Below are 25,382 nucleotides of genomic sequence, written 5' to 3' on the forward strand. Positions count from 1 at the left end.
CGGGCGGTGCGCGCGCTTCCGGGGCCGCGCGGGGCGGCGCGCAGGGCACAGCAGCGGTTCGGGCCGTGTCCGCCGCGGTCAGGCCCGACCCGTCTTGACCCGTCCGAGTCCCGCCAGGTACGGCCGAGGGGATTTTAGGGGTACGGTGGTGAGTCGGGATCTCGAGCTGCGAGGGAGCGGCGTGGGGCCGTGGCTGAACCGCCCGCGGGGTCAGCCCGGGGGGGCCTCGCCGGGAGCGCTGCGTTGCGGGGCGCGGCTCCCCGAGCTGCGGCGCTGGGAGCGGGACGGGACGGGACGAGCCGGGCTCTGGGCGCGGCGGGATCGGGCCCCGCTTGGGCACAGTGCGCATTTCCTGTAGCGAGGGGCGGCCGGAGCAGCGCGGGCCGGGGGGCTGCCTGTGGCTGCCTGTGGCTGCGGGGCCTGGGCTGCCCATGGAGTGCCCGGCGGTGCGGGAGGGATGGGCAGAAAAGGGCTTTGCCGAGCACCCGAAGCGGTGACGCGGTGCAGAGCTGTCGGAGTTGGGCCTCTGAGTTGGCTTCTTCCTTACGTGCAGCTGTCAGTGTAACGTGCTGCTTAGTAACTGATGGGTTTGGCTAAGTCGGTTCTCAGCAAGTAACACCGTCTGCTTTTCGATGGGGTGTAAGTGCAGTCGGTCTGTCTGACATCGGCACTTAGCCGGGAGTCCCAGTGAGCTCAGAAGCGCGCATTCCTCCACTGCGCTGAGCGCTCGTGGCACGAACCTGCGGCTCTGCTGCTTTACCGACTGATTTCCGTGTGCTTGTTGAGGAAGGGCAGCGAAGACGTGCTGTTAGCAGAGGCCTGTGCCCTGCCTCCGAGTACTGACTTGCAGGTGACACGGCTTGGATGTCTGTCCTTGTATCTGGGGAATGTTTTCAAGCCTTGCAGTGAGCGTGGCTTCGTTCTCAGAGCCAATGGGGTTATGGAAATACTTAGAAATTACAGGGAGCTTTGCAGTATGAATCTGTGTGCAAGAAAATTATATATATGTATTCTTCTGGTGTGCTTTGAAATTAAAAACTGCTCTTTAATGCCTGGGATGTGGAATTCCATTTGATCTTTCTCGTGAAATGGTGAAGGTGAAATGTAGGCAAACAGCAGCGTACCATTTTTCAGCTCGCTGGGGCTGCAGCAGTGTGCTGCTCCCTGTGCGTGTCGGGGTGCAGCTCAGCAGTGCGCTGCTCACTGCAGGGGTCTCACAGAATAAACTCCGTATTCATTCTACTTCAAATGCTGTAATCCCCGTATCCTCATCAGGGAGCGAATATGATGGGTCTTTGTATTGGATATATGGATGTGGCCACACAAATGCTTATCTCCTGTTTGTGTTCTTCGGAGAATTCAAAGGTGAAAGAAAACATTTAATAATAATAATAATAAAGCCCCTCAAATGTGCACCAGGCCTTTTTCAGAAGTAAATTTTATGTGCTCTGTTGTCTTTTGTTCTGACACTTAAAGGAAAATCTTGGAGTGTATGTGTAACTGTAAACCACAGCAAACAATGGCAGTTCAGCGGTCTTCTCAACCATGCTATCCTTGTATCATACGTGTACCCAAACCAAGCCAGCTCTGTGTTGGTGAGAACTGAGAACCAGCTCTCCTTCCAGGAAAAGGATGAGAACACCCATGTTAAGCTTCTGGTGCATGCAGTAACACACCTCAGCTAAGTATTTACATGGGTTTAACCTGCGGGTCTGCATTGAGGTCCTTTAATTAGCTGTAGCAGAGGAGAAGTGATTGCAGTGACGTGGTGCCTTGCAGTACTTCTGTCCTGTTTGTAGTGCTCTGACTTGCTTAGAAGTGTAACAGCAGTGAAGTCCAGGGTTTGCATGAAGAGAGCAGAAGCACATGGCAGTCCTGCAGCCGGGTATTCTCTGTGTAGAAGTTTCTGACATATATCTGCCAGTCTTCTACTTCCGTTTCTGTACATTACGTGGAGAGTAACAGCAAACAAATCTGCTGTTCTGAGAAACTATGAGTTGGCTGTGGGGAGTGCTGGCACCAGTCAGAAAGTAATTGCTTCTCTCCTACATGACTAGTAAAGACTTGCATTATTAGTGTTATACTTCAAGTTTAACATTTACATGTTTCATTTGCAGCTGATTTAAAAAGACTTGGGCGCAGTAAAAAAGAAAAGCCACTGCTACCACAGCAGCCATAGGAAAACAATCCTGAACTCTCCTTTAGCTTGTATGAACAGAGCTTTGTTCTGGCTTTGTAAGCTCTGTATTACGATATAGAATCATTCTTTAGCCATCCTGGAGGTCTGCACTCCTCTAACTTTCTTGAAACTGAAAATTACCTTTCCTTCTGGATTTCTTGTTTTGTTCTAATTGACAGGTGACAGTGCTTTTGTTCCTGAGACTGAGTCAGAACATCTGAAACAACCTGTTAATCTACTTCTCGTGTAGGACACAGAAGTGAAGTAGCCTGAACTCATGCTTTTTTGATGTAGGACTTGGAGCTCGCCCTTTAAATTGTTTGCAATTACACTGCACAGTATTTAATGGATGATGATTTCTGCATCTACCTTGATGAGGAGATGCTGATGTGGGAAGCATGTTCTAAAGGTATCTTAGCTTGATTACAGCATAAATAACTTGTAAACCCCACACCTCTCCTGTATGCTGATAGGAATTGTTTCTGCACTGAAATGTGGTACATCTGAAATCGACAGATGTTCCTTGGTGCTCAGCATTCATCACGTGTGGTGATAAGCTGTTAGGGCAGAACTCAGCCTTGAAGTCTTGGGGGAACAGCAGTGTGAATGCAGTGCAGGCATGTGCAGAGGTAGTGCCTTACAGCCATCCATGCAGTGAACGAGTTGGCTGTTGTCTTTCTTTCTGCTGTCAGCTTTCTTCCTTTCTTTATCTGCCCTTAAGAATGAAATAACCAGTTGAGATTTTCTTTTAGGTTTATTCTGTTTTTAGGGAGCCGTGTCTTTGCATCAGATAGTTCCTTCCATACTGACTGTAACCGCCACGTTCTCTTCATTTGACCATGTGGGATATCTTGTGCCACTCCTTGTGCTTCATCTCAGTGTCCCAAAACAAATGTAAGAGTGCTGTGTCCAAATTCATTGTTCCTGCTGACTGAAACAGGACCATCCCCAAGCAAATTCTTTAAATTCATTATTGCAAACACTCAGCAGGTCAGAACACAGGAAGAACTTCATACCAAGGGTGTCGACATCGTAATGAGAGAGGGCGTATTTTGTGAGGAGGGTGGTATGATTCAAGCAGCAAGAAAACATTCCAGACAGCGCATTAGGCAAAATGAACAGATAGGAAGAGGGAGCACTGGGAGGACACTTACTGGGGACACCTCAGAGGTTGTATGGGCACGTACTGCCTGCGGCTGAGCTGCTGGGGGCTGAACAACTCAAAGAAGGAAAGGCTTCTGCTAAGGAGAATTAGGTTGCTACCTTCTAGAAGCTTTATATTTGTTTCCTGGGTGTGGGAGGAAGGAGAAGTCAGCAAAATAAAGCACTGATGATGAATTCAAGCTTAATTGTTTCTGGTAATACAGTTTTAGCAACAGAAAACTTCTAAATTTTTATATTATGCAGCTTGTTTAGTATAGCCTTAGGCATTGCAGGTCTTTGGAGAATCGGTCTGTGGTTATCATCAGATCAGGAGAAGAGAAACTGACGTTTTCCGTAGTAGTTGATTCTACTGAACAGCAAGCATAACTTGTTTCTTTTTATCCATGTAAGAATAAACTGTCTCTCTAGCTTAATTAGCAGTGTGATTGTATTCCAACTTTGTACTTACTGGGTTTTACCTTAATTGCTTCTTTGCATTTAAAAATATGATTCAATTTCCTGTTTTGATTAGTACTGCTTTTCCTATCATTGATAAGTTTGCCTGTTCCTATCAATCTTCAGAGCCAACACAGCCAAGATTTTTCAACTGGATGGGATTTGTATGTTAGCAGAATGGTTTATTATCTTCTGCTGCTGGGGATTCCCTGTTGCTGGTGATGGGTGAGCCTGAAAAAGCACAGCTCGACTTGCACATCTCAGGGTGAGTGTTCTTTCTACTGAAGTGTTTTTTGTTTAAGAACTGAGTTGTATTTTAGACCCAACCATCTGATTTGTTTTTTTTCCCAGAATATACCTATATTCAGTATCTGTCACATAATTTAGAGTGTTGTCAGGTTTTGCTTCTTCATACAGTGTGAATTGGTGTAATCCCAAATGAAAGATCAGGTTACTCTGAGCTTTGGTTCTACCTTGAAGAGTGATTCTTCTTGAGCAGAGTGTTGGATTAGATGATTTCAAGAGATCCCTTCCAAGCTAAATTATTATGACAGTTTTGTTATTATAAGCAGTTTATTATAAGTAGTTTTGCATTTGGGGAAAAAAAAAGTGGGGATGGGATGGGGTGAGAGGGGATGAACTGTTAACAGTTCCCTGTTTTTTTCCACACAGTATCTCAACTGGGTGGTAAGTGACAGGATGCAGTGTTGTAATACTGAACTGTTTATGTTCCTCTAGCTGCTCTTCAGCCTGCTGTCCAGAAGACAAGAGGTTCTGGCTGATCAGGAGTAACTATTAACAGTTCAAGTTGGCTGGAGAATGGAAGGTGTTGAGTTTAAGGAAGAATGGCAAGATGAAGATTTTCCAAGGTTTTAAACTTTTTGTAAATAAAAATCAAATACCTAACATCCAAAATAATCTGTCCCTATTTTCCTGATAAACTAATATTCAATTTTGCAGTGATTTCCACTAACATAGTGATCTTGAGAGGCTTTTGTGCCTTGTTTCTTTGTGGTCTGGAAAGGGATAGCTTTATGTTAGTTCATAAGTAATACAAGAATGCCTGTATTGGAATTTCTGATGTTACCAAAACGAAAGTGTAAATTCAGCTTTGTTTTCTTCAGGTGTTAAATGGACTTTTTGTGACTGTTTGCTTATTATCACCAAAGAATGAGGGCCTGAATACTTCAATAAGCCATGTTTCTGAGCAAAGCTTGTAGCATTTAAGAGTACTGTGATGCTCAGACCTACAAAAAAAAGCTGACTTCAGAGGCATTCTGTAGTAGAATGAGTACTGCTTCTGGGATGTTTTTAATGTTAAACTTTATCAAGCAAGAATATAGTTAGTTTTCGTAAAGATGATACCAGTAGCAACCAGTGCTTTGGCATTTCATAATTTGAATGCTATAAGGGAAATTTCTGCTGCATTGTTGCTTTACTGCCAGCTTGAATTTAGATTGCATGTGTATTTGGATCAGTACAACCCACGAGGTGTTTTTATCAGAAACTACTATTAACAACTATTTTGTGTATCAGGCCCCTGCCAGAGGATGATCCTGTTGACTCAGATATATTGGCTGCAGCTGGAACAGAAGGTGAAATAGGTAAGAACAGTGCAGTCAGGCTGATGGTTTCCTACATAAATGGCTGTCCTAAAGCTCTGTTTTGTGTTGTTTTTTTGTTTTTGTTTTTGATGAGGCATGAGCGATCAGCATTCTAAACAACATATTCATATGTGAATGGAGGTATCTGGGTAATAGTGAACATAAATGAGTGATAACACTCATCTTGTGACTGATCTTAAAATCTTGGTTTGTTATTTGACTTCTGTGTATCAATTAGGGCCTGCCTTAGTCTAGTTCCAAGTTCCAGGCCCGTGTGACCTTTTAAGATTTTTGGCAGTCCAAAAGATCAAAAGAACTGTTTTGGATCTTGTCTGTCTGCTTTATCTTAGGCGATTCCAGTGCTGGATCAGTATCTGTATTTTATTTGCTGCTTTCAGCTGCTGTCTAAATCACACAAACGTTTGCCTTGTGTAAAAGCACATTGTGTATTTGCCGAACATTTTCCTTAATCTTCTGCCCATAGTGTGGTCTTTTAGCTGTGTTTTTTTGTTTCTGTGCCTTATGTATCACTTCTTTCAAAGACAGCTGTGATTTTACCAATTCCTGACAAAAACAAGGGCTGCAATACAAATGCATTGCACTGTCTGCAATACTAGTAGAGGAGGCACTTCACATTTTTCTTTTGTTAATAGTCTGATGGTTTCCCTCTGCCCATAGTATGTATGCACTTGGGTAAACATCACGTTTTGAGGACTTGAACTTCAGTCTCCCAAGTTCTGTTCTTTTTACCATGTATATTCTAATTCCTGATCTAAGGATGTATTGTTTAAGCGGTGGGCGCTAACTTACTGTGTGCTCTGAGGAAGCGCTGTGCTGTTCTGTCTTGTTACTGTGCTCGTCTAAACTCACTTGAGATTTGAAAACAAATTTGCTTTTGTAAATGCAGCAGTTAATGGAACCAAAGTGAGGAAGAAACTTACGGCTCCAGATATTAGCTTAACTTTAGATCGCAGCGAGGAGTCTGTTTTGTCTGACTTGGATGAGAGCGGAGACATTGATTTGGATGACATAGATACTCCTTCAGAGAATAGCAATGAGTTTGAATGGGAAGGTAAGTGTTTTGTAGCTCTTGTCTGATGCCATAGGATGTTCTCTTATATGCAACTGAGCAGTTCTTCAGGTGGGAAAGAACTGTGACTCGTAATTTCTTTTTTAATGGGAGTGATTAGATAGAAATACAGACAATTTTTAAAAAGCAAATCGTATGTTGACTGACTAATAAACAATAAACATAATAGCTGTAACTCCAAATAAACTAAAGTGAATGTCAGTGGACACTGCTTAGACTCAGTTATGGCAAATCCTTGGTACAAACATATGCTTTACATGTGTTATAATTGCATTCTGTATAGAGGTAAGCAACGTGTAGGCCTATGGGTTGTTGATGAGCTTATCAGGATTTTGTGAATTGTAAGCCTTTGTATTTTAAGAGATCTAAGTGATCTTAAAAATGAGTAATACCTGAGCTCGTATACTACTGTAATGAAACTGAGAAAAGGTCAGAACCCTTCAGACTTTGCAAACTTTCCTTATTGGCTGGGAATAGTAGAAAAACATCTATTTTCTGTCAATTTGAAATATCTTTGAAGTTAACTTACCTATAGCCACACTAGAAGTGCTACATAAATGATCCTTAAGAAATGAGTAGATTGTTAATTATATTTTTACAGGCAAAATCTGCTGAATCTAATAAATTTTTTTGACGTAACAAAGTTCTGTGTAGGAGTTAAAGCACAAGTTTCAAACTTGCGGTTTAATTATGATTAGGGCTCTTTTAATGTAAGCTAAGAACTATTACTTCAGTCAGACAGTTGGAGTTTAACTTCTGTAAATATACTACTTGAGAGTGCCTCTGAAATTACAGATAAACGTGTGACCTCAACTATTACTTGTTTTACGCTGCAAATAAAAAAAAAAATCCTGAGAAAGCAGGAAGTTCTTTTCATTGTTATGCATGAAGAAAAATCTGGTATTCGTTCCAGGATAGCTTGTAAATGGAAGAAAAACATTCCTCAAAGCAAGCATTTTTAATACCTAAGATGTTGTAGGTCAAGTTTTTGTAACAGAGGTTGTGGGCTTACCTGTAGAAAAGAATCTGTTTGAGAACTGTAGGGACAAAGAGCTGGCGATTAGGGTTAGCTTTGCAGTGCTGCTAAGGAAATGTTCCAGATATTTGTGCCTTGTTTTTCAAAAGTGGCTGAAAAGGGTTTCTGTCTTTTCTTCCTTTAATGCTGCTGCCTTCATTTTCCTGGAAGGATAGTTTCAGTTAACAGCTTTGTCTTGGGAACAGACAACTAACTTGCAGTAGGTTTTTCTCGCTTTGGGTAAGGTCTATGCAATGAAGTCAAGAATCATTATTTAATTGGAGCAAATTTTTTTTTGACAGATTGCTGTCAGCGTAAATTTCATATAGTGATTGTGCGCACACACAAATTAGATTTAATTTCTAATAGAATGCCTGCATGTCTGCTTGCAAGATAGTGTTAATGTTTTAAATTATGCTTCCATGTATATCTGTGATCAAGTAACCTGTATGATTATCACAGAGTTAACCACTTTGTCTATTCTGGTGAAATTCATTCAGGTCAGTGTACTGAATGCTTCCAGTTAAGTAGGCTTCTTACACAATCAGAACCTTGCATGCGTTTTCAGATATAAAACTGCAGTTCATGGAAAACAAAACTAACAGTATTTTGATAAAAGTTTGATGTTCATGAGATGGTCTTTTGTAATGACTGAAGGAACTGATACTCTGCAGCCAAACATATCGACTGAATTAAATTGGATAGCAAAATGGTTAACCTGTGTTGTAATTGGCGGTCACTGTATGCAGTATTCATAATGGATATTGAACATGTTTTAACTTTGGCAGATGATCTTCCAAAGCCAAAAACTACTGATGTAATTAGAAAAGGATCACTTACTGAATATACAGCAGCAGAGGAGAAAGAGGATGGTCGACGCTGGCGTATGTTTAGGATTGGCGAACAGGACCATAGGGTGGACATGAAGGCAATCGAACCGTATAAAAAAGTTATCAGTCATGGTGGTAAGAATTAGTGATGTGCTGAGAGGAACTGTTGAAAGTACTACTAGAAGCTGAGTTGTAGTGCTACAGAAAAATTGGAAAGACTCAGTGATGATGCACTTTGTTGTAGTGCTAAGGCATGCGCCTGGTTTGATACGTTTTGCATATTAAACTAAAGTTCCAGAATGTGAGAACGTGTTTGTGTTCAGCTCCTAACGTGAGTATTAACAATGTGCTCAGATGTTCTACAGTCTTAATGTTACAATCTAAATTTTTTTTGGTTTTAAGAGTGTTGAAGGAAGTAGCTTTAGGTTTGCTCATGCAAAAGTTAATTTACTGACTCTAGCTAAACAGTCTGTGAAGTTTAGGTAGGAAGAAAAGTTGGCCATCAGAAACATTAAATGTGCTGAGATGTGGAGTACAGGTACAGCACTTTAATTGCATCTGCTTCCATTATTTCTTTAAAAGTAGATGAACTTAAAAATACATATATATATATATATATATGTATATATGGTTTTTTTTAATAATTACAAGCAAAATCTTGTTGGAAACAGACTGACACCTGTTCTTACCTCTGCCATCCAAGTGGTTCCAGAGGATCAGTCTGGTGATAGGTGATTTATAGTGCGTGTGTGTGCATATCCATTCATCTACCGTTGGCGTTTGTAAAGCTCTTTAAGGGAAATAATGGAAGAACTTACTGTATATTCATGACTTTTCTTTGAGTAAAAGTGGTCAAGATATAATCACTGTAGTCACTACTGCTGCCTTTTTCTTTGTAGGTTATTATGGTGATGGGTTAAATGCCATTGTTGTGTTTGCTGTTTGTTTTATGCCTGAAAGCAGCCAGCCTAACTACAGATACCTAATGGACAATCTATTTAAGTAAGTCATCAGCTGCCTCTGAACACTACCTTGGTTTCATATAGTAAAATTTAGTAGTATCTTTCTTTTGTGAAGCTTTTTCTTTAATGTGGGGGAAGGGTAAAACTAGTAAAGCAACTATATCTAATTCCAGGAGAAAAAAGTGATTGGATGTTGCTTAACTCTGTTGTCAGCTTCTCTTTTTTTTGATATTTGGGCAGTAATAGGAACTACTTCAATATCCACAAATCTTCACTTGAGCGTTTTCTTTCCCTGTGTTTGCAGGTATGTAATTGGCACTTTAGAGCTACTAGTAGCTGAGAATTATATGATAGTGTACCTAAATGGTGCGACAACACGGAGAAAAATGCCAAGCATAGGCTGGCTTAGGAAGTGTTACCAGCAAATTGACAGAAGGTAAGAAGTTCTTCAGTGTTTTCTCTTCATGTTTGTGTCCAGGGCTATTTAATGAGGTGTCTGTTAATCATTAACATGTAATTGTTGAGCAGATTGTTTGTTGTATTAAAGATCTCTTCTGCCATCTTGCCAGTGTAGAATAATAGTATGGATATGCTTGGGTTTTTTTAATATCCATTTTTATAAGTGAAATTGTAGTGTTGGAATGATGGGTAGGGTAGGTCCCTTGACAGTTTCATTACAAATGCATAAAAAAAGACTCAAACTTCTGTTGTTAAAATGATGCTAGCTTTTTAATTCTGCCTATGTATTTTTCTAGTGTTTTCTTCTGGCAGGCAGTAATTTCAAGTAATGGGATGTGTAATCATAGTGCTAGATCTAAATAACAAAGTTGTAATTGCAAAAACATATGCTTTGTATGTATATATTTTAAAAAGCCTTTTGTCATGTTACCTTTTTGTTCTAATAATTACATTCAATGTTTGAATCCTTCAGGTTAAGGAAAAATCTGAAGTCATTAATCATAGTTCATCCTTCTTGGTTCATCAGAACGCTTCTGGCCATCACAAAACCTTTTATTAGGTAATCATATGGAAGCTGTTTTTCTTTTTAAAAGTTTAAATCTTTAACTGTTTAAATATTGACCTAATGGATACTTCTTAAGTTGTAACTGTACCCCGCATTTGTTCTTCCACAGCTCAAAATTCAGCCAGAAAATTAGGTATGTCTTTACCCTGGCAGAACTAGCTGAACTCATCCCCATGGAATATGTTGGCATCCCAGAATGCATAAAACAGTACGTCTTATAATTCAAATGTGTTCTATGTTGACCATGTTTAGGTGGTGGTATATAATGTACTCAGTGGTTGGTTTGAATGTAATACTTGGTATTTAATAAAACTGCTATCTCTAGGAGGAATTGCTGAACTACAGTTTTAATATCCAATAGAACAGAATGAATGCTAATGTACAAGGACTTTCCTGTATAGTGTCTTACTTAATTAGCAGTTTATGATGACTGTGTCTGGTCGTCTGTAGATTAGACCTTGCTGCAGTTGTTTTACTTACTGTATGCTAAATGGGCTTGAGTAAGAAATTGTGTGTGCTTATGTTGAGCTTATTTATGGTATCTTCACTGTTCGTGCTAAACTGCACTACAACTTAAGGAGTGAAATATCACTTGGGTAGGGATTTCATTTGAAGAAAGCTGTGGATAAGAAGTGCTTGAATCCCTACCCACAGTACTTCTGAAACTACTTTGACAGAGAGGGGAAGGCAGTATCAATGTCCTTGATTTTCTTTTTTCCTTCTGTTCTTCCTTCCTTTCAGATCTTTGCCATATAATATCCACTTAATGGCAGCACAACTCTGCTCTCAAGTGTGATAATGACACTTGAACAGCATCTGTGGATGCCGTAATAAAGAGAAATAATAAACTTCTGTCTTGAAAGAGCTAGATGGAAATATTAATAATTCTGTCAGTAGATTAATTGGAAGGTGTAACGTACAGAGTCCACAGAGTATGTGCCACAATAGGTGATCACAGATGTGATGGCTAATGGAGAACTCTATAAAGGAAGATGGTGTAGTATCACTTTGGGCAGAGCATCACATCCATGTTGGATAAACTGACTGCTGGGTACTGCAGTAAACATTCAGCTGGCGTTAGTTGTGAAATTTATTTTTTTTTTATAGCATAGAGCAAACACAGTTTTTTGTTGAGGGCAGAAGATGTGACAAAGTTGGAGCAGCCTTGTGCTACTTTGAGAATTTTGTCATGGGATTTTTTGAAGGATATGTTAGGGAAATTCAGGCTGTCATTCCAAGTCTTACAAAGCCACTTTCTGTACTAAAGAATTGCTTGGGTTGGAAGGGACATTAAAGCCCCTCCAGTTCCAACCCCCTGCTGTGGGCTGGTTGTCACCCACTGTATTAGGCTGCGCAGAGCCCCATCCAGCCTAGCCTCCAGGGATGGGGCATCCACAGCTTTTCTGGGCAGCCTGTTTCAGTCTTCAGAGGTCAATCCTTTATAGTAGTTAACTCTCAGACTTCTGTGTTTGATATCTGATTTTAACCTATTAAGAATATAGACTTTAGCGATGGATAAATACTGTACAGGAAGTTGTTCTGGGTTAATATGTCACAGTAATTAAATTTTAATACTAATTGATGATGTTGAAGGTACAAGATTTTTTTTTTTTGCTTTTTTCATTTATAAACTTGGTATGTTTCCACAAACTATATTGACACTAACACCAGTTTGTAGCTTCTATTGAATTTGGCCTTTGTGTATTTACTGAAATCAAACTTTTCCCCACCAAGGTATGAAGAAGAAAAGTTTAGAAAGAAACAAACAAGGTATATTCATGTTTTGATGAGGGTTGCATCTAGATAAGACTATTTGCACTGCAACTAACTCCCAGATGATTGGCTTATGTAAAGGAATAAGCATTTGTAAATATAAACAAGCACTTGTGACCTAGTTCTTATGCATGAAAGTAACATCTGAAAACTCACATATCTGTAAATAGTCTCTACTATTAAATGTGATTCTAAGTTTTAAGGTGGGTGTGTGGATTCTTAACCACATCTTCAAGAGGCAAAAGCATGCTTCTGTACAAACTGATTAAATTGTTTCACTGTTTCTAACAAGTGATGTCTGAAGACCTGTTTTTAGATGCTAAGCTGTAGTACACAGCAGAGGCACAACTGTGGAGGAAGCTCTAATCTTGTATTTAGTTTCATATTAACTACCTTTTTATCTTACACAGATGCAATCTAATGTTTTTAGTGCTGTTTGTATTTGCAGTGCGTATATTCCTTGGTAACAATCATTGGATTTTCACTTTGTAAACTTTCAGTCTCTTGCTAACCATTCAAGCTATCCTAGTAGCTGTGATAATTTTATTTGCTTTTACTTTTAACTGTGTAACTAACAGATGTATAGAATGTTCTGCTATTAACTTCACCTTATTTAACTACTTTTCCATGTGTGTAACTATTGAGGGAAGCTTATTGTCTAACTTGGGTAATGAACAAAGAAACAGTGAAATGAAAATTAAAAAGTAATTCTCTCTGAAAACTTGCATGTGAGGCTACTTCTCTCGGAATTACTGCAATTAAGAGAATCTTGTGGTGTTGTAACCTTAAGTTCTAAGAAAGCTGAACTTGAGAAACCCATTTGGTATATATTGAACAATAATTTTACCTGCTTTTTTTTCCAGAATGCATGATTTGACTCAATTGCATTGCAAGGCCCATTGTATTCAGGCTTTAAACCTGAGACATTCAAGCAGTAACGTGTAAACTCGATAATCTGGAGGAAAAGTAGCACTCTTTAGTGTCCCTGCCCATGTTGATACTTATATTACCATTACTTTTTACTTTTTTTTTGAAGTTTTACTTCAAAACACACTTCTGAAGTAGACAGGGAAGGTCACGGGCACTAAGTGATCGTGAGATATTAATCATGTTGAAAGCAGCTGTAGGCATTATTGTAGTATGGGAAGGGAGATGTGCTGATGTTTGTTTACGAAGAGTGTTGAAAACGGCAGTAGGAATTCTTTGGCTATGTATATTTGAGTCATTTTGGAAGCTACAGTATGATACATTTCTGTGGATTTATATTGCCAACTCTATGTCAATGCATAGCCAACTTGCATTAGCTTACCATATTTTCTTGTGCTTCCTATAATTAGTTCTACAAGTCATGTCAAAATAGGCTTTCCTAAGTTACTGCAGTGAGGACAGGGATGGGTTGCAGCAGCATACTGTGCAGGTAAACTATTCCTTAATTGGGAATGTTCTTTCTAAACACCACTGCTCCAGATTTACTGAATCCATCTGTGTTAGGTGCAGTTCATAGGACAGTTTAAAAAAAAAAAATAAAAAATCTGCCTCCTGTTTTTATGGGTTCATGGCCTAGAAGAGCTGTCATTGTTTTGATCATATTGAAGAAACTGGCTGGCTATTGTTGGAGAGACTGAACAGATAGGTTAGTCAGTTCAGCTGTTAGAAGACAAACTTATCCCGAGCCTCTGTTGCTTTGGAACTATGATTGGTTCTAAAATTAAGTGATCTTCTGGAAAATAATGGAGATATAGTTAAGACTGTGGTTTGTTCTTACAGTAAAGATGAAAAGTACATTTCGTGCAGGAGTGTGAGCCATCCCCTAGTTTCTGCAAAGCAACACTGTGTTCAGGGGTCCCAAGGTAGATACAGAAACCCTTCAGAAATGAATTTTTTCTAGGTAGACAAAGGAGACTTATAATTCAATAGAAAGTAGTGCAGTTAAGGAGCCACTGAACTCTTGTTAATTAAGTTTATGCTGTTACCTTCTTGGCTTAATTACTGTAAATTTGAAGATAATTCTGTGCTAATATTGCAGTGTATGAATTCATCAAGTAGTAGCACCTGATAGTATTGTTAACTGAGAACTGTATTCCCGCTTGTATTTATTAGTAAGAGTACAGAACCCGCTCTTTCTCCTTGCTGTGCAGTCAAATTGCACTTGTGCTTTTCAAATGCTATACTTACTTTAATGGCTTCTTAACAATTTTACTCAATTTCTAGGGGAAAGTAGGAAAACAGACTTTTTAAACATCTTATTGTGACTGCATTTAATAAAAATCTTAACTATTCAATATTTACATGCTAAAACTTGTTCCCTGCAAGAGCTTTCACCTTTTTCCTGTTAAGATGAATAGTTTTGCTTAATATATAAGCTTAGGAACTAAATTTGTTTTTAATATAGTTTTAACATTGCTGTTTTCTTTACTAAGCAGAGTTGACCAAGAGCTGAATGGAAAACAAGAGCAGAAAAGTGAACAGTAAGTTGGGAGTCCAAACAAGACTGAAGAATATACAGATGGATTTATGCTATTTTCTCCATTTATGATGCGTTCATGTGTGTATATATTACATAACTTGTTGCAAGAGGTGCTTAACTGTAGACTGGCACACAATGGACTCTTCACTGCTGTATTGGTTTGTCTTGATTTGAGTAGCTACCTTTGTGTAATCTTTTTATACAGCCAAATGTCAAAGAACCCCATGTTTAGAGGATGTTCTTACAATTGTTTATCTAAATGATGCATGTTCTTCAGTAAAATATTTATATATCTAAATGCTAAAGGAAAGATAATATATATTTTTATGACTTCAAGCAATATGTTGTGTACCTGCTGAAGGAATTCATTTGCAGGTAGGCAAGGCCATAAACTACTTGTTATTGTATAAAGTGCATGATCTGTTTTTGCTGTAAATGGTCAAGTGCATTTCTTGGTTGTCATAGAAACCTTAATTTGTTTGAATATTAACAATCACATAATGCAGTCTACTATATGTATGGAGATGCTTATTTCTGTTCACATCTAATACAAGCAGTACTCATTTACCTCACTAGTGAGCTTGAGCTTTGTCTTCTAGTCCACCTCTCAGAACACAGATCTGGAGTTCTCTCAATTTCTGTCTGTTGGCCAAAGGGTTTAAGCCTAAGCTACAGTGGAAACTAAACTGTGTAAATGACGGATATCAGACCTGTATAAATTTAAGCTGCAAATTTCAGATTCTGCTTCAGTAAATGGAGGCTAGTGCAGCTACCAGGATGAAATGAGTTTGTTCTAGTTTTTTGGGTTTTGTTTTTTTTATAAATATAAGTTATCAGCAATAGAAATTCTGGGTATTTTCAGTAGAGCTTGACAGTGGCATAGGTATCTTAGCCATAATATCATTTGTTTGCAGAGATTGGGGTAGTCTTACTATAACTGTGTCATCCTTGTAGATGCAGCATCCATTTCTAAAACTCTTGGCTTGGCACTTGATAGCAGTGTTAACTTAACCAAAAAACAATATAAAAGGTTTCCTTCTCACCCCATAACGGTAGTAAAGTTGCCTATACAAAAAGTGTTCTTGGATTCCAGGGCAACAATTAGGCACTGATTGATAGCCTGCAAAAGTTTGTGAAGTGTCTTGAGCATTGCTGTTTCCCTGTAAGGACAGATGCACACAAATGAATCCATCCAGAAGCTGAGCAATTTAATGTTTTAGCAAATATTCGATGTTCAGATTTTTTTTATATGCTCACAATTTTATCTTTAAAATGTCAGATCCATTTAGTGTTCTACAGTTCTCTTGAACTTAGGAAATGCATTCAACTAGATTAATACCTGGCATGGATTGGTAGCAGCCTAGCTTGGTTCATGGTCAACGTTTATTAATGACCACTTCATGTAGAATCTCTAATAAATACTTAATAGTTGGGGAACAGATATCCATGTCAGATAAGGGATGAACTGCCTATGTCTCTGGGAGTTTGTCTGCAATTCAGAGACTTTCATCTCAAGATCCAGGTACTTACACTAGTGTCTGTATCGTAGTTTCAAAGAGGTTAGTATGTAGGATGTTCTCTTTCAGGAGGTAATACTGATTTCAAGTTGCCTTTGATCTATTACATCATGTTTGGATCTTGCTTTGAAAGCAGAACACAAATGTGAGCACTTCATTTTAAGGCTTTTTTCCTATTTCAATTTTGATGTTGACCTGGATTAAAGTTAGTTAAGTGGACATTATGACAACTTGTTTAATGCTTCCCTAATGCAATGCATATGAACATGCAAACCTGGAAACCGTCCTGATCTTTACTGGTTCTGTGTGGGTCCTAGGATAGATGCTAAGCATTCCAATCCAATCATCTTGTTTCAAATTCTTCCTAGTTCAAAAAAGTATTCTTCTCAGTAAACTCGCGTTTATAATGGAACGATTGGACTTCTGTGAGTATCTGTCCTGTTCCTTCCTATGTACATAGTGTCCTTTAGAATAGACAGTCCTCTGTATAGGGTGAATTCTCAAATGAGATTGTTGGTTTTGTTTTTTTTCCAGTGGCTGAGTGGTTCTGCAGTTTCATGTTGCAGTAGTACTATTTCTTTTGGAAATAGTTACCTAAAAGTTTATTTCCTTAGTATTAGTTCTTGTGAATGAATACACTGTAAAACAGTTCTTCTGTCCTGAAGACATACACAGCGTGAGAATCTTGTGTACTAAAGAATGATTCTCCTCTGACCTTTTCCAGCTCATCATTTAATGATGAGGGGGATGTTTACAAAAAGCAGAGGTCCCAAAGTTATCTTGAACTCAAATTAACTTGTCAACCTTATATTTTTAAATATATAGAATAATTTAATATATTTTAATATTTAAAAACAATAGAGTTAGAATTTCATACTTTAATAAAGTTATTTCTGAATTGCTTTGTGAAAAGTAACAGTATTACAGGGGGTTCACCTTATGCACTTCTTCCTAGAGGTAGAATTTGTGTTGCTAGACTATGATTTGAGCTCTGTCTATAGAAGTTGGAGTGCTCATTGGCCTTCAGTTTGGAGGTTTCATGAGTTTACGTGTATGTGTATATATGTGCTAATGGGTAACTTGTTATTACTGTGTGACACTGAAATGGAGTTGTTTGAGATGGTGATCTCTGTATGTGTGGATGTGAGGTTTTATAAAACGAGTTATACAATGGGAGAAACATTCAGAAGTGACAAAGGTATTTTGGAGAAAGTGTCATTAAAAACTGATGTGGATAGACTCTGGATTGTATAAATACTCTTGATGGGTTTATGTAGTATGGCAAAGCTGTGTTCTACTGGAAAGTAACAGAGAGGGATGCAGAGAAATTTAGTGCTGAATCATACAGAAATCTTTTGAAGTTTTGGAATTTTAAAATGCACATTCTCAGTTCAATTTAGAATTTTCAGTTCCATAAAGTTTAGAACTATTTAGAGTAATATGTAACCTTCTTTGTAACTTTACGTAGCTTAGGATATTTCTTCTTCCTTTCCAGAGAACAAGTGAAGAAGAATACGTACTTGCTGTTAGGAACTGTGCATTGAAAGCAGTAGCTATATTCCAAATTGCACACAACTAGTCTATAGCCGGGTTAACATGTTTTGGCAAGTTTATTGCTCCACACACTTTAATGCTCTAATGGCACATTAGGACGTTTCAACAGTAAGTTTGTGTCGGACTTCAAAGTTAGATGAAATGTTGGTGGTAATGGGATCTTACGAAATGACCTCACTGTCAAAAGGAGAAGAGGGCATCAGTGCCTAATTACAGCCTCACCAATGTCATATACTGGAAAGCCTAGTAACTGTGGGGAAAAGAATAACTGAACTAAATCATGGATAGATGGTTTTAAACTACATCTGTCACAAGCCGTAAGATTCTTAGTGAAAGGTGTATTTCAGTGTCAGACTTTTTTATTTGTGTATCTTGCAGATTTATATTGTATTTATTATATAGAAAGATGGCTTAAGTGCATCTCTTACACAAGCTGTTGTCTCTGAAGGTGACGCTAATTCTCAAGTCATTCCAGTCTCCCTCAGAAGCCTCATGTGAGAAAGGAGGGGGAAGGGATAATAGCTTGCGTGCTTTCTGTTACCACAGAAGTCTTAGAAGGATTTTGGTGAAAATACGTATTCAGTCCTTGTGGATGCAGGTCATTCTCGAGAGGATTTTTTTCATTCTGGTTGTTAAGTGTGCTTTAATGATGCTTTTCAATGATACCTGATTTTAGTCAGAGTAGCACTTTGACATATAAGGAATATTTAAATATATTTTGAAAGACATTTTGCAACTTTCCTAACATCAGAATTGTAAGTTGAACTACGCTTTCTCCTGTCACCTCCTGTTTTCTACATTGAGCTAACAGGAAAGAGGGCAGTTCTCTGTGTTTTCATCATTCCATTCAAGCATGACTGAGATGAATTAAAAAGCTTTAATTTTGCTAAACTATTTCAGATCACTTTTGTTTTGCAATTCAGATAGCCCAGATTATTTGTTTAAACCTTTTTTTTTTCTTTTACATTAAATGATCTGACAGAGAGCAACGGGCTTCTTCAGTTTAAAAAAAAAAGGGGGGGGGAAATCTGTACCTTAGCACAGTCCTTGCTCTGGCTGACTCAGGGCTGCCTATTACTTGTGACGTGGAGTTCTGAGTTAACAGTTAACATTTGTTCACGGAAGATAAATGCTTGATTTCCCAGTGGCTCTGTAGTTCTGCATTGCTTCTGACTTGGCATCTGAACGAGGCCTGTGTAGAAGAATGAAAAGAGCCCTTCAGAGGGCTGAAACATTGTCTATGAACACCATTATTGGTCTGTATAATGTGGCAAACCTGCGTTTTTTAACTAAATGGAGCTGTAGCAGTCATGCCAAATCATGATATAACCACCTTAAATAAGTGACTATTAGTAGTCATTGCAGATATGATTGTATTTTCCTTTGTCCCCTTTGTATAAAGCTGTGTCAGTACAAGGCTCTTCACCTACCTCTTGTGTCATTATTCCTTCTTCTTAAGATCTTTTCTGTTTGCTTTCCGAGATGTCATGCAGTAATGTGATAAACGTGTCTGAACGTGCCAGCTGTGAGCACTTATTGGAAACTCTCTAATTAGGAAAAAGTAAATGCTAAATGCAATAAATATTTTTGAAAGAGGTCTGAATGCTTTCTTTTCCTACTTAGGACTGTATTCTTATTTAAGTTTTAAGCATCTTGTTCTGCCCACTCCTAGATAGCGTGAGATGTAAAGCGGATAGAAAGCGCTGCAGATGGCATGGAATCCAGTACCTTTTTGGAAGACGCATACATCCCCCACGGCCGCGCTCGGCCTCCGGCTGCTTTCAGGCCGCGGCGGGGCGCAGCTCTGGGGGCGGTGTCAGCATTCGCTTTTCCGCTTCCGGGTCGGGGGTCAGCGTGGCCAGTGCTTCTTCCGGCCGCTCGGAGCGGGTGAGGCTGCGGCGGCAGGAGGGGGAGTTCCGAGGCTGGGCCTGGCGGGCGGCCTCGGGAGAACGCGGGGCTGGGGTTGGGGCTGCGGCCGGGCGTGCCGGGGGCGTGCGGGCGGAGCGCGGGGCCGCGCAGCGCCCGGTTCTGCCGGAGCGCCCTGCGCCGGCGTTCCGTAACGGCCGCCCTGCGCCGGGGGCTCGAGGCCGGCCTGGGAGCCGAACGGGAGGCGGACAAAGGCGGCGGCCGCGTGTCGCGTTCGGGCCGTGCTGATGCGGCTCCGGCCTGCCGCCCGCACCGAGCGGCCTGGGCTCTTGGCTCTTGCTATGTACTGGACAGCTAAGGGCCGCGTTGCGTTTTGTAGGTTGTTTTTCCTGGTTTATTAATGAGAGCAAGGATACAGCAGGCGTCCCGAGCCGTGGATGGTCAGTAAGGCCGCCAGCGCCCCACAGGAACCATGGCCTATCAGCTGTACCGGAACACCACGCTGGGCAACAGCCTGCAGGAGAGCCTGGACGAGCTCATTCAGGTGCGCGCGCCGGGGTCGGGGCAGCTGCCGGGAGCTGCGGGGCGGTTATAGCCGTGCTGTGGGCGGTGTCTCGGCTTTCAGTACGTTTACCGATTGAGATCAAAAACAATTAGCATTACGCTCACATGGGAGCCTTTGGGTGAACGTTGTAGACGAAAGTGTTTTCTGATGTGGCATTCTCCCCTGTTGTGTGGTCTAGTAGAGCTATAGTCAGAGTATTGTGGAACACTGCAGTCAGTTTCCTCTTCTTCTGCTGGTTTCCAACTAATACTTAACAGCAGAAATCTTCATGTAGCACAAAAAATCTTTTAGTACGTTATTTCTTCTCCCAGGATTAAGATGGGAAAACAAAGGTAAATATGGGAACGTAGAGCTGTTGGAGCAGGTCCAGAGGAGGGCCACGAAGGCTACAAGAGGGCTGGAGCACCTCCCCTATGAGGACGGGCTGAGAGAGCTGGGGATCTTCAGCCTGGAGAAGAGAAGACTCTGAGGAAATGTTATAGTGGCCTTCCAGTAACAGAACGGGGCCTATAGGAAAGCTGGGGAGGGACTTTTTATAATGGCAGGTAGTTTCAAGAGGAGGATAAATGGTTTAAAACTGGAAGAGAGTAGATTTAGACTAGATATTAGGAAAGAATTTATTTACTTTGAAGGTGGTGAGGCACTGGAACAAGTTGCCCAGGGAGGTTGTGGATGCCCCCTCCCTGGAAGCACTGAAGGCCGGGCTGGATGGGGCTGTGAGCAACCTGGGCTAGAGGGAGGTGTCCCTGCCTACAGCAGGGGGCTGGAACTGGGTGATCTTAAAGGTCCCTTCCAACCCAAACCATTCTTCAATTCTATGACAGTGCTTCTGTAACGCTTCTGTAAGCTATTCTTTTAGAGACCTCTTCACATAAACTTTCACATGATATTCTTAGTTTTTAGTGCATTTTTTTTTCTTTTTTGAGTAAAAGTGGAAGCAACTCAAAACTTGTTTTTACACCGCTTCAGTCACAGCAGATCACTCCTCAGCTGGCCCTTCAGGTGCTACTTCAGTTTGATAAAGCTATAAATTCGGCACTGGCACAACGAGTCAGGAACAGAGTCAATTTCAGGGTAAGATACCTACCCATCACAGTTCTTGGTAAGCGATGGTGTTTGAGTGTTGATGCAGAATGTCATTAAAAACTGTGTGCTGTGAGCAGAGATTTAAAACGGTTCTTTATGATTCTGAAATAACGACTGCCTACTTTGTATGTTCTGTATTTAATTGTGAAGCTTATTATCTTCCTGTTCTGTCAGGGAATTTTTGAGGGAATGCAGAAATAAAAAATGGGTATTTGGTGGGATGAAAGCAGAGGAAGGGAGAAAAGCTTCAATGTGCACTGTTGTTGTTGTCAGTGTCCTGCAGATGGGAAGACTTTTGCTTCCCTGAATTGTATTCTGCACAAGTGAGATAAAGCCAGGTTTTCAGCCACAGCTCTGATAGGAAAAGAGACGAGAGAAATGCAGGTTTATTTTAATTTTGTATCTGTTTGCTGTGGGTGTGCTGAAAAGCTTGGTTTTTTTCACAGCCACCCACCTTAGTTAATGGCAGATAGCCAGCAAATTATTAAATGTTAATTTGATTGCAGTATTGAGAGAAAAGTTGTCCTAAATATTTCTCTGCAGTCTGTGCAGAATGCAGAAATGAAGCATGCTTATAGGATTTTAGATTTGTTTTTAACCATGGAGACGTGTTAGAAGAGCGCTTTTCCCCTCATGTAATTGTTTTTAATATGTAGCATGGCATAGAAAATGTTCAGAAGATGGAGAACAAAAAACTTTTACTTGGAGCTTCAGTTCCAAAAGAATCAATTTAAAGTATGAGGCAATAAAGGCCCAAAGGTGTGCGTATCAATGCCTCTACAATATGCCAAGTGTAGGAATACCCTTTTATGTCACAGTGTTTAGGTTTTTTTATTTAAACAGTTTAAACAGCTGAATTCACATCTTCCTATGATTACTGCTCATATTCCTCAGGTTTTAAGAAATCTTTTCTGATACTAATGTAAGTTACATAGTTCCTTAATGCACGTGAGAAAAGGTATAAACCTTTTCAGCATACCTATGGAACTTCCCTTTGCAAAGACTGTAACATCCCTGCGTTGAAAAGGTACATTGAAAGGTCTTGAAAACTTCAGCCACTGGAGGGCATTTAAACGCCACTTTTCTCCGGTAGCTTGCTTGCTGTGTTTGCATGCATTCAGGATTGTAGTTGGCTTTATGGCAAAATGATTTTTAGTTCTAGAAGGTCCATAGTTCTATAAGAAGTAAATGTCATATTTTCTGATATTTTGGGCTGCTACCTATAGAAAATATCTTCTGTTTTTTTTTTTTTTAAGGGATCTCTGAATACATACAGGTTCTGTGACAACGTATGGACATTTGTACTGAATGATGTTGAATTCAGGGAGGTCACTGAGCTTGTGAAAGTGGATAAAGTGAAAATTGTAGCATGTGATGGAAAAAGTAAGTATGAAATACAATATAAATAAGCGTAGGCACTAGACTTTTTCATTTATAGAAAGCTTTGACTGTTCATCTGATTAAAGCTAGATTGATTGTATTTTCAGGCAAAAGTAGGCTCTGAACTCTGCTTAACATATGATGAGAAATGAAACAAAAGCCAGCTGAATGCTTCTGTAACTCATAAGCACTGAAATAGGAATGTGTGAGAGACCGTGGACACCTGTTGTGGAAGTGCTACCACTACCGTGATTCCAAAGTCAGAATTAATCTGGCTTGAGTTCCTGCATAGTGATTTTTGCAGTATTAACCAGTTTGCTAGAGCAGCACCATATTTTAGTGAAGTCATATACTGTTTCATCAGTCTGAGCAAGCAATTATCTCAACTGTTGGAGCAATTGGTTGCTAGATTTGATAGCATGGGACCCATGCACATGAAAAGCTTTTGCTGGCATGGCAGATCACATGATACAGTTAATGTCTTGCTCAGTGGGCCCACTCTGTACACTGCTTATAGGAGTTTATCCCCCATCTGCTTGACTGGATTACTTTTGTCAGTGTTGCTTGAAGTTCTTTACTGGAAAAAAATCATTTAAGTGACTATTTTGGCAAGCTGATTTACAACATCTCAAACCGTTGATGTGACAGAATGTCACTGTTGTGTGAAAAGGGGCTGGTGGTTTTATTCTTAGAGGTGATGCTTAAAGGAAGAACTAAGAATGGAAAAGGCTTTAGTTGTATATAACCTAGACCCACGAAACAAGTTCTTCGTGGCTTCTTGGATTCTGGCATCATTATAGGGGTCATGTCAACTTGTAGTTCTAAATAGTTGTCAGAATCGATTGTTTGTTCAGCCTCTGCTGCTAGCTAAGCATATAATCTTACTCTGTTTATTTTTGTGTGCTCATTAGAGCTAGAAGAGGAAACCTTACTTTCATCTTATTAAACATATTCACTTGCATGTATACAGATAAGATTTAAAAAACTGGGTGATTTTAAAGTTGTTAATAAATTTCAGCTCTTTTTCCCCAAGAAACTTGCTTTAAAAAATGGTAGTAAGCATTGACATGTCTTCCGTCTTTATCCAAAGATAAGTGTTTTTTCCACAGTGCTAAGAACAAAAAAGCTGTGACAGGAGTAACAGCAGAACTGGTACTTCTGCCACAAGTTAGAACAGAGTATTGCTCTCACTTATTCTGTGAAGGTCATGCTTGTTCTCGCAGGTATTTAAAAATGCATGATACATATACTACAGTAGCACCGATTCCATAGGAGCTTTTGCTATGGGATGTGTTAACTTCTGTCTTTGGCAGGTCATGTGATTTAGCAAGGTATGCTTGTGACTGCCTGCAGTAAAGTGCGTAACACTGAATTAGAACAAAGCCTCTTCTATTTTTGGCACCTTATTAGCAAATGATATGTATGCATGACCTTGAAGTTTTGCGCTGGCTCTTCTCAGTATCACTAAATGAAGTGAAACAGCACACCCAGTTCATGCCTCGCATTGATAGCAGTGAAGGGAATTGGGTAGGTACAGAGTATGTGCTATATTAAAATGCTTGGGGGGGTGTTTCTGAGTTCGAGGAAGGTATTAAAGAATGGTACTTGTTCTCTTTAACTTAAGTCTGTGGGGTGGTATGTATTACATTGCTTTTTTTCTTTCCTAGACACTGGTTCCAATGCTGCAGAATGAATAGAACTGTGGTTTGCCTGCAATATTTTCTGTTAATACGCAGCACTTTCTGGAGAGAAGCATGGAAAGGGACTGTGTTTGTACTTGCATTACTTGCATCTTGTGGTGCAGATGTGAGTTAATCCATACTAAGAAAGCGTCACAGGAATACAGTGGAATACCTGTAGCATTTCTTCAGTTCACCATATGGGGCATGAAGAACACAATGTTACTTCTTTTTTAAAAAGTTACAACGATACTGTTGTCTTTTTTGTTCAAAATAATTTCTCTAATAAACTTTTATTTAAAAACTTGTGAATGAATGAGTGATCATTGGAAAGCTTCGTTTAAAAACAGACATTAATATATTCTTGCAGTGTTGTATAATTGTGTTTATAGTACTGTTGCAAATGCAAAGGGCTTTCAGTTGCAGGGTCTAATCTGAGTATGGTTGCAAAGACTGCAAAGTACTGCCAGAAATGCAGTAAGAAAAGAAAACTGCATTTTCAAAATAGCATTAGATGGCACGAGCAAAAACAGCAGCTCATGTTCATCAGTATACTTTTGTTTGTTACTGCATCTAATTATCATATTAAATAGACAATAGGTGTCTATAGATGTATTTATTATTTGGTAGGTAGTAGATATCTGTAAATACCAAATCCATTTGGTACTCTGCTAGTAATACACTGACTTGAGTATTAAAATATTATTGCATAGCTCATGGAAGTGGACCTTAAAGATTGTGCTGTGTTCTCAAAAAATAGTAGTGCTGCTTATTTTTATGTTTATCTAGTCACTCTTTGTTGTATCCATGTGTGTCTTTGGCCTAGAATGGGTACTTCAGAAGGCATTTAAAACCAGAAATTTAATGCTCTCAGTCAGAAGTGGGAGAAGTGATGAGCATCAAAAGCCTCAGTTACTGAGGATAAGTTAGAATCCTTCCATCCACTTCCCTCTCCAAACCTGGAATATCTTCCATAGACAAGGTTTTTTTTTTTTTTCTTTGCATGAGAGGATTTCACAGACTTCCTTCATAGCTCCAGGTATTGTGATCATTACAATTTTTATTTGTCCTGTATCTCTGTTAAAATGTTTTCTGTGTAATGCAGTTTGATAAGAAACAGTTCTGAAACCAAAAGAACAAGACTATTGCTCTTATTTAAACAGCCTGGCAATTGTGTACTGAGGTAATTATC

The 25,382-nt window shown here is 39.6% G+C and overlaps 2 protein-coding genes and 1 long non-coding RNA gene across 9 annotated transcripts; 2 read left to right on the top strand and 1 right to left on the bottom strand.

The window, feature by feature from the left end:
* Positions 1 to 20: 20 nt before the first annotated feature.
* Positions 21 to 19,211, top strand: BNIP2 (BCL2 interacting protein 2). Of its 5 annotated transcripts, none has more exons than XM_046899321.1 (13): positions 21 to 1,365; positions 1,477 to 2,588; positions 3,905 to 4,043; positions 4,517 to 4,647; positions 5,315 to 5,382; positions 6,290 to 6,454; positions 8,276 to 8,452; positions 9,217 to 9,319; positions 9,584 to 9,715; positions 10,211 to 10,297; positions 10,413 to 10,511; positions 12,038 to 12,073; positions 14,500 to 19,211. In XM_046899321.1, the coding sequence occupies exons 4-13, from the start codon at positions 4,598 to 4,600 to the stop codon at positions 14,546 to 14,548; spliced, it is 966 nt and encodes a 321-aa protein (XP_046755277.1). In that variant the 5' UTR covers positions 21 to 1,365; positions 1,477 to 2,588; positions 3,905 to 4,043; positions 4,517 to 4,597; the 3' UTR covers positions 14,549 to 19,211. The 5 variants fall into 5 exon arrangements, with proteins under 5 accessions (XP_046755277.1, XP_046755276.1, XP_046755275.1 ...); XM_046899320.1 differs by having other exon boundaries at positions 21 to 117; XM_046899319.1 differs by lacking the exon at positions 1,477 to 2,588 and adding an exon at positions 2,932 to 3,073 and having other exon boundaries at positions 21 to 117.
* Positions 10,411 to 19,412, bottom strand: LOC124417126. Its single transcript, XR_006931128.1, has 2 exons — positions 19,343 to 19,412; positions 10,411 to 18,806 (listed from the first exon to the last, which is right to left on the bottom strand). It is a non-coding gene; the product is annotated as an uncharacterized LOC124417126 (long non-coding RNA).
* Positions 19,413 to 19,459: 47 nt separating this feature from the next.
* On the top strand, positions 19,460 to 24,494 carry GTF2A2 (general transcription factor IIA subunit 2). 3 transcript variants are annotated; one of them, XM_015278899.4, is made up of 5 exons: positions 19,460 to 19,501; positions 19,860 to 20,024; positions 21,015 to 21,119; positions 22,388 to 22,514; positions 24,179 to 24,494. In XM_015278899.4, exons 2-5 carry the CDS (start codon positions 19,953 to 19,955, stop codon positions 24,202 to 24,204), a joined length of 330 nt encoding a protein of 109 aa, XP_015134385.1. In that variant the 5' UTR covers positions 19,460 to 19,501; positions 19,860 to 19,952; the 3' UTR covers positions 24,205 to 24,494. The 3 variants fall into 3 exon arrangements, with proteins under 3 accessions (XP_015134385.1, XP_025009644.1, NP_001075177.1); XM_025153876.3 differs by having other exon boundaries at positions 19,469 to 19,523; NM_001081708.1 differs by lacking the exon at positions 19,460 to 19,501 and having other exon boundaries at positions 19,813 to 20,024; positions 24,179 to 24,386.
* Positions 24,495 to 25,382: the final 888 nt, after the last annotated feature.

The sequence above is a fragment of the Gallus gallus genome, chromosome 10, assembly GCF_016699485.2.
Source record: "Gallus gallus isolate bGalGal1 chromosome 10, bGalGal1.mat.broiler.GRCg7b, whole genome shotgun sequence".
Classification (NCBI taxonomy): Eukaryota; Metazoa; Chordata; class Aves; order Galliformes; family Phasianidae; genus Gallus; species Gallus gallus.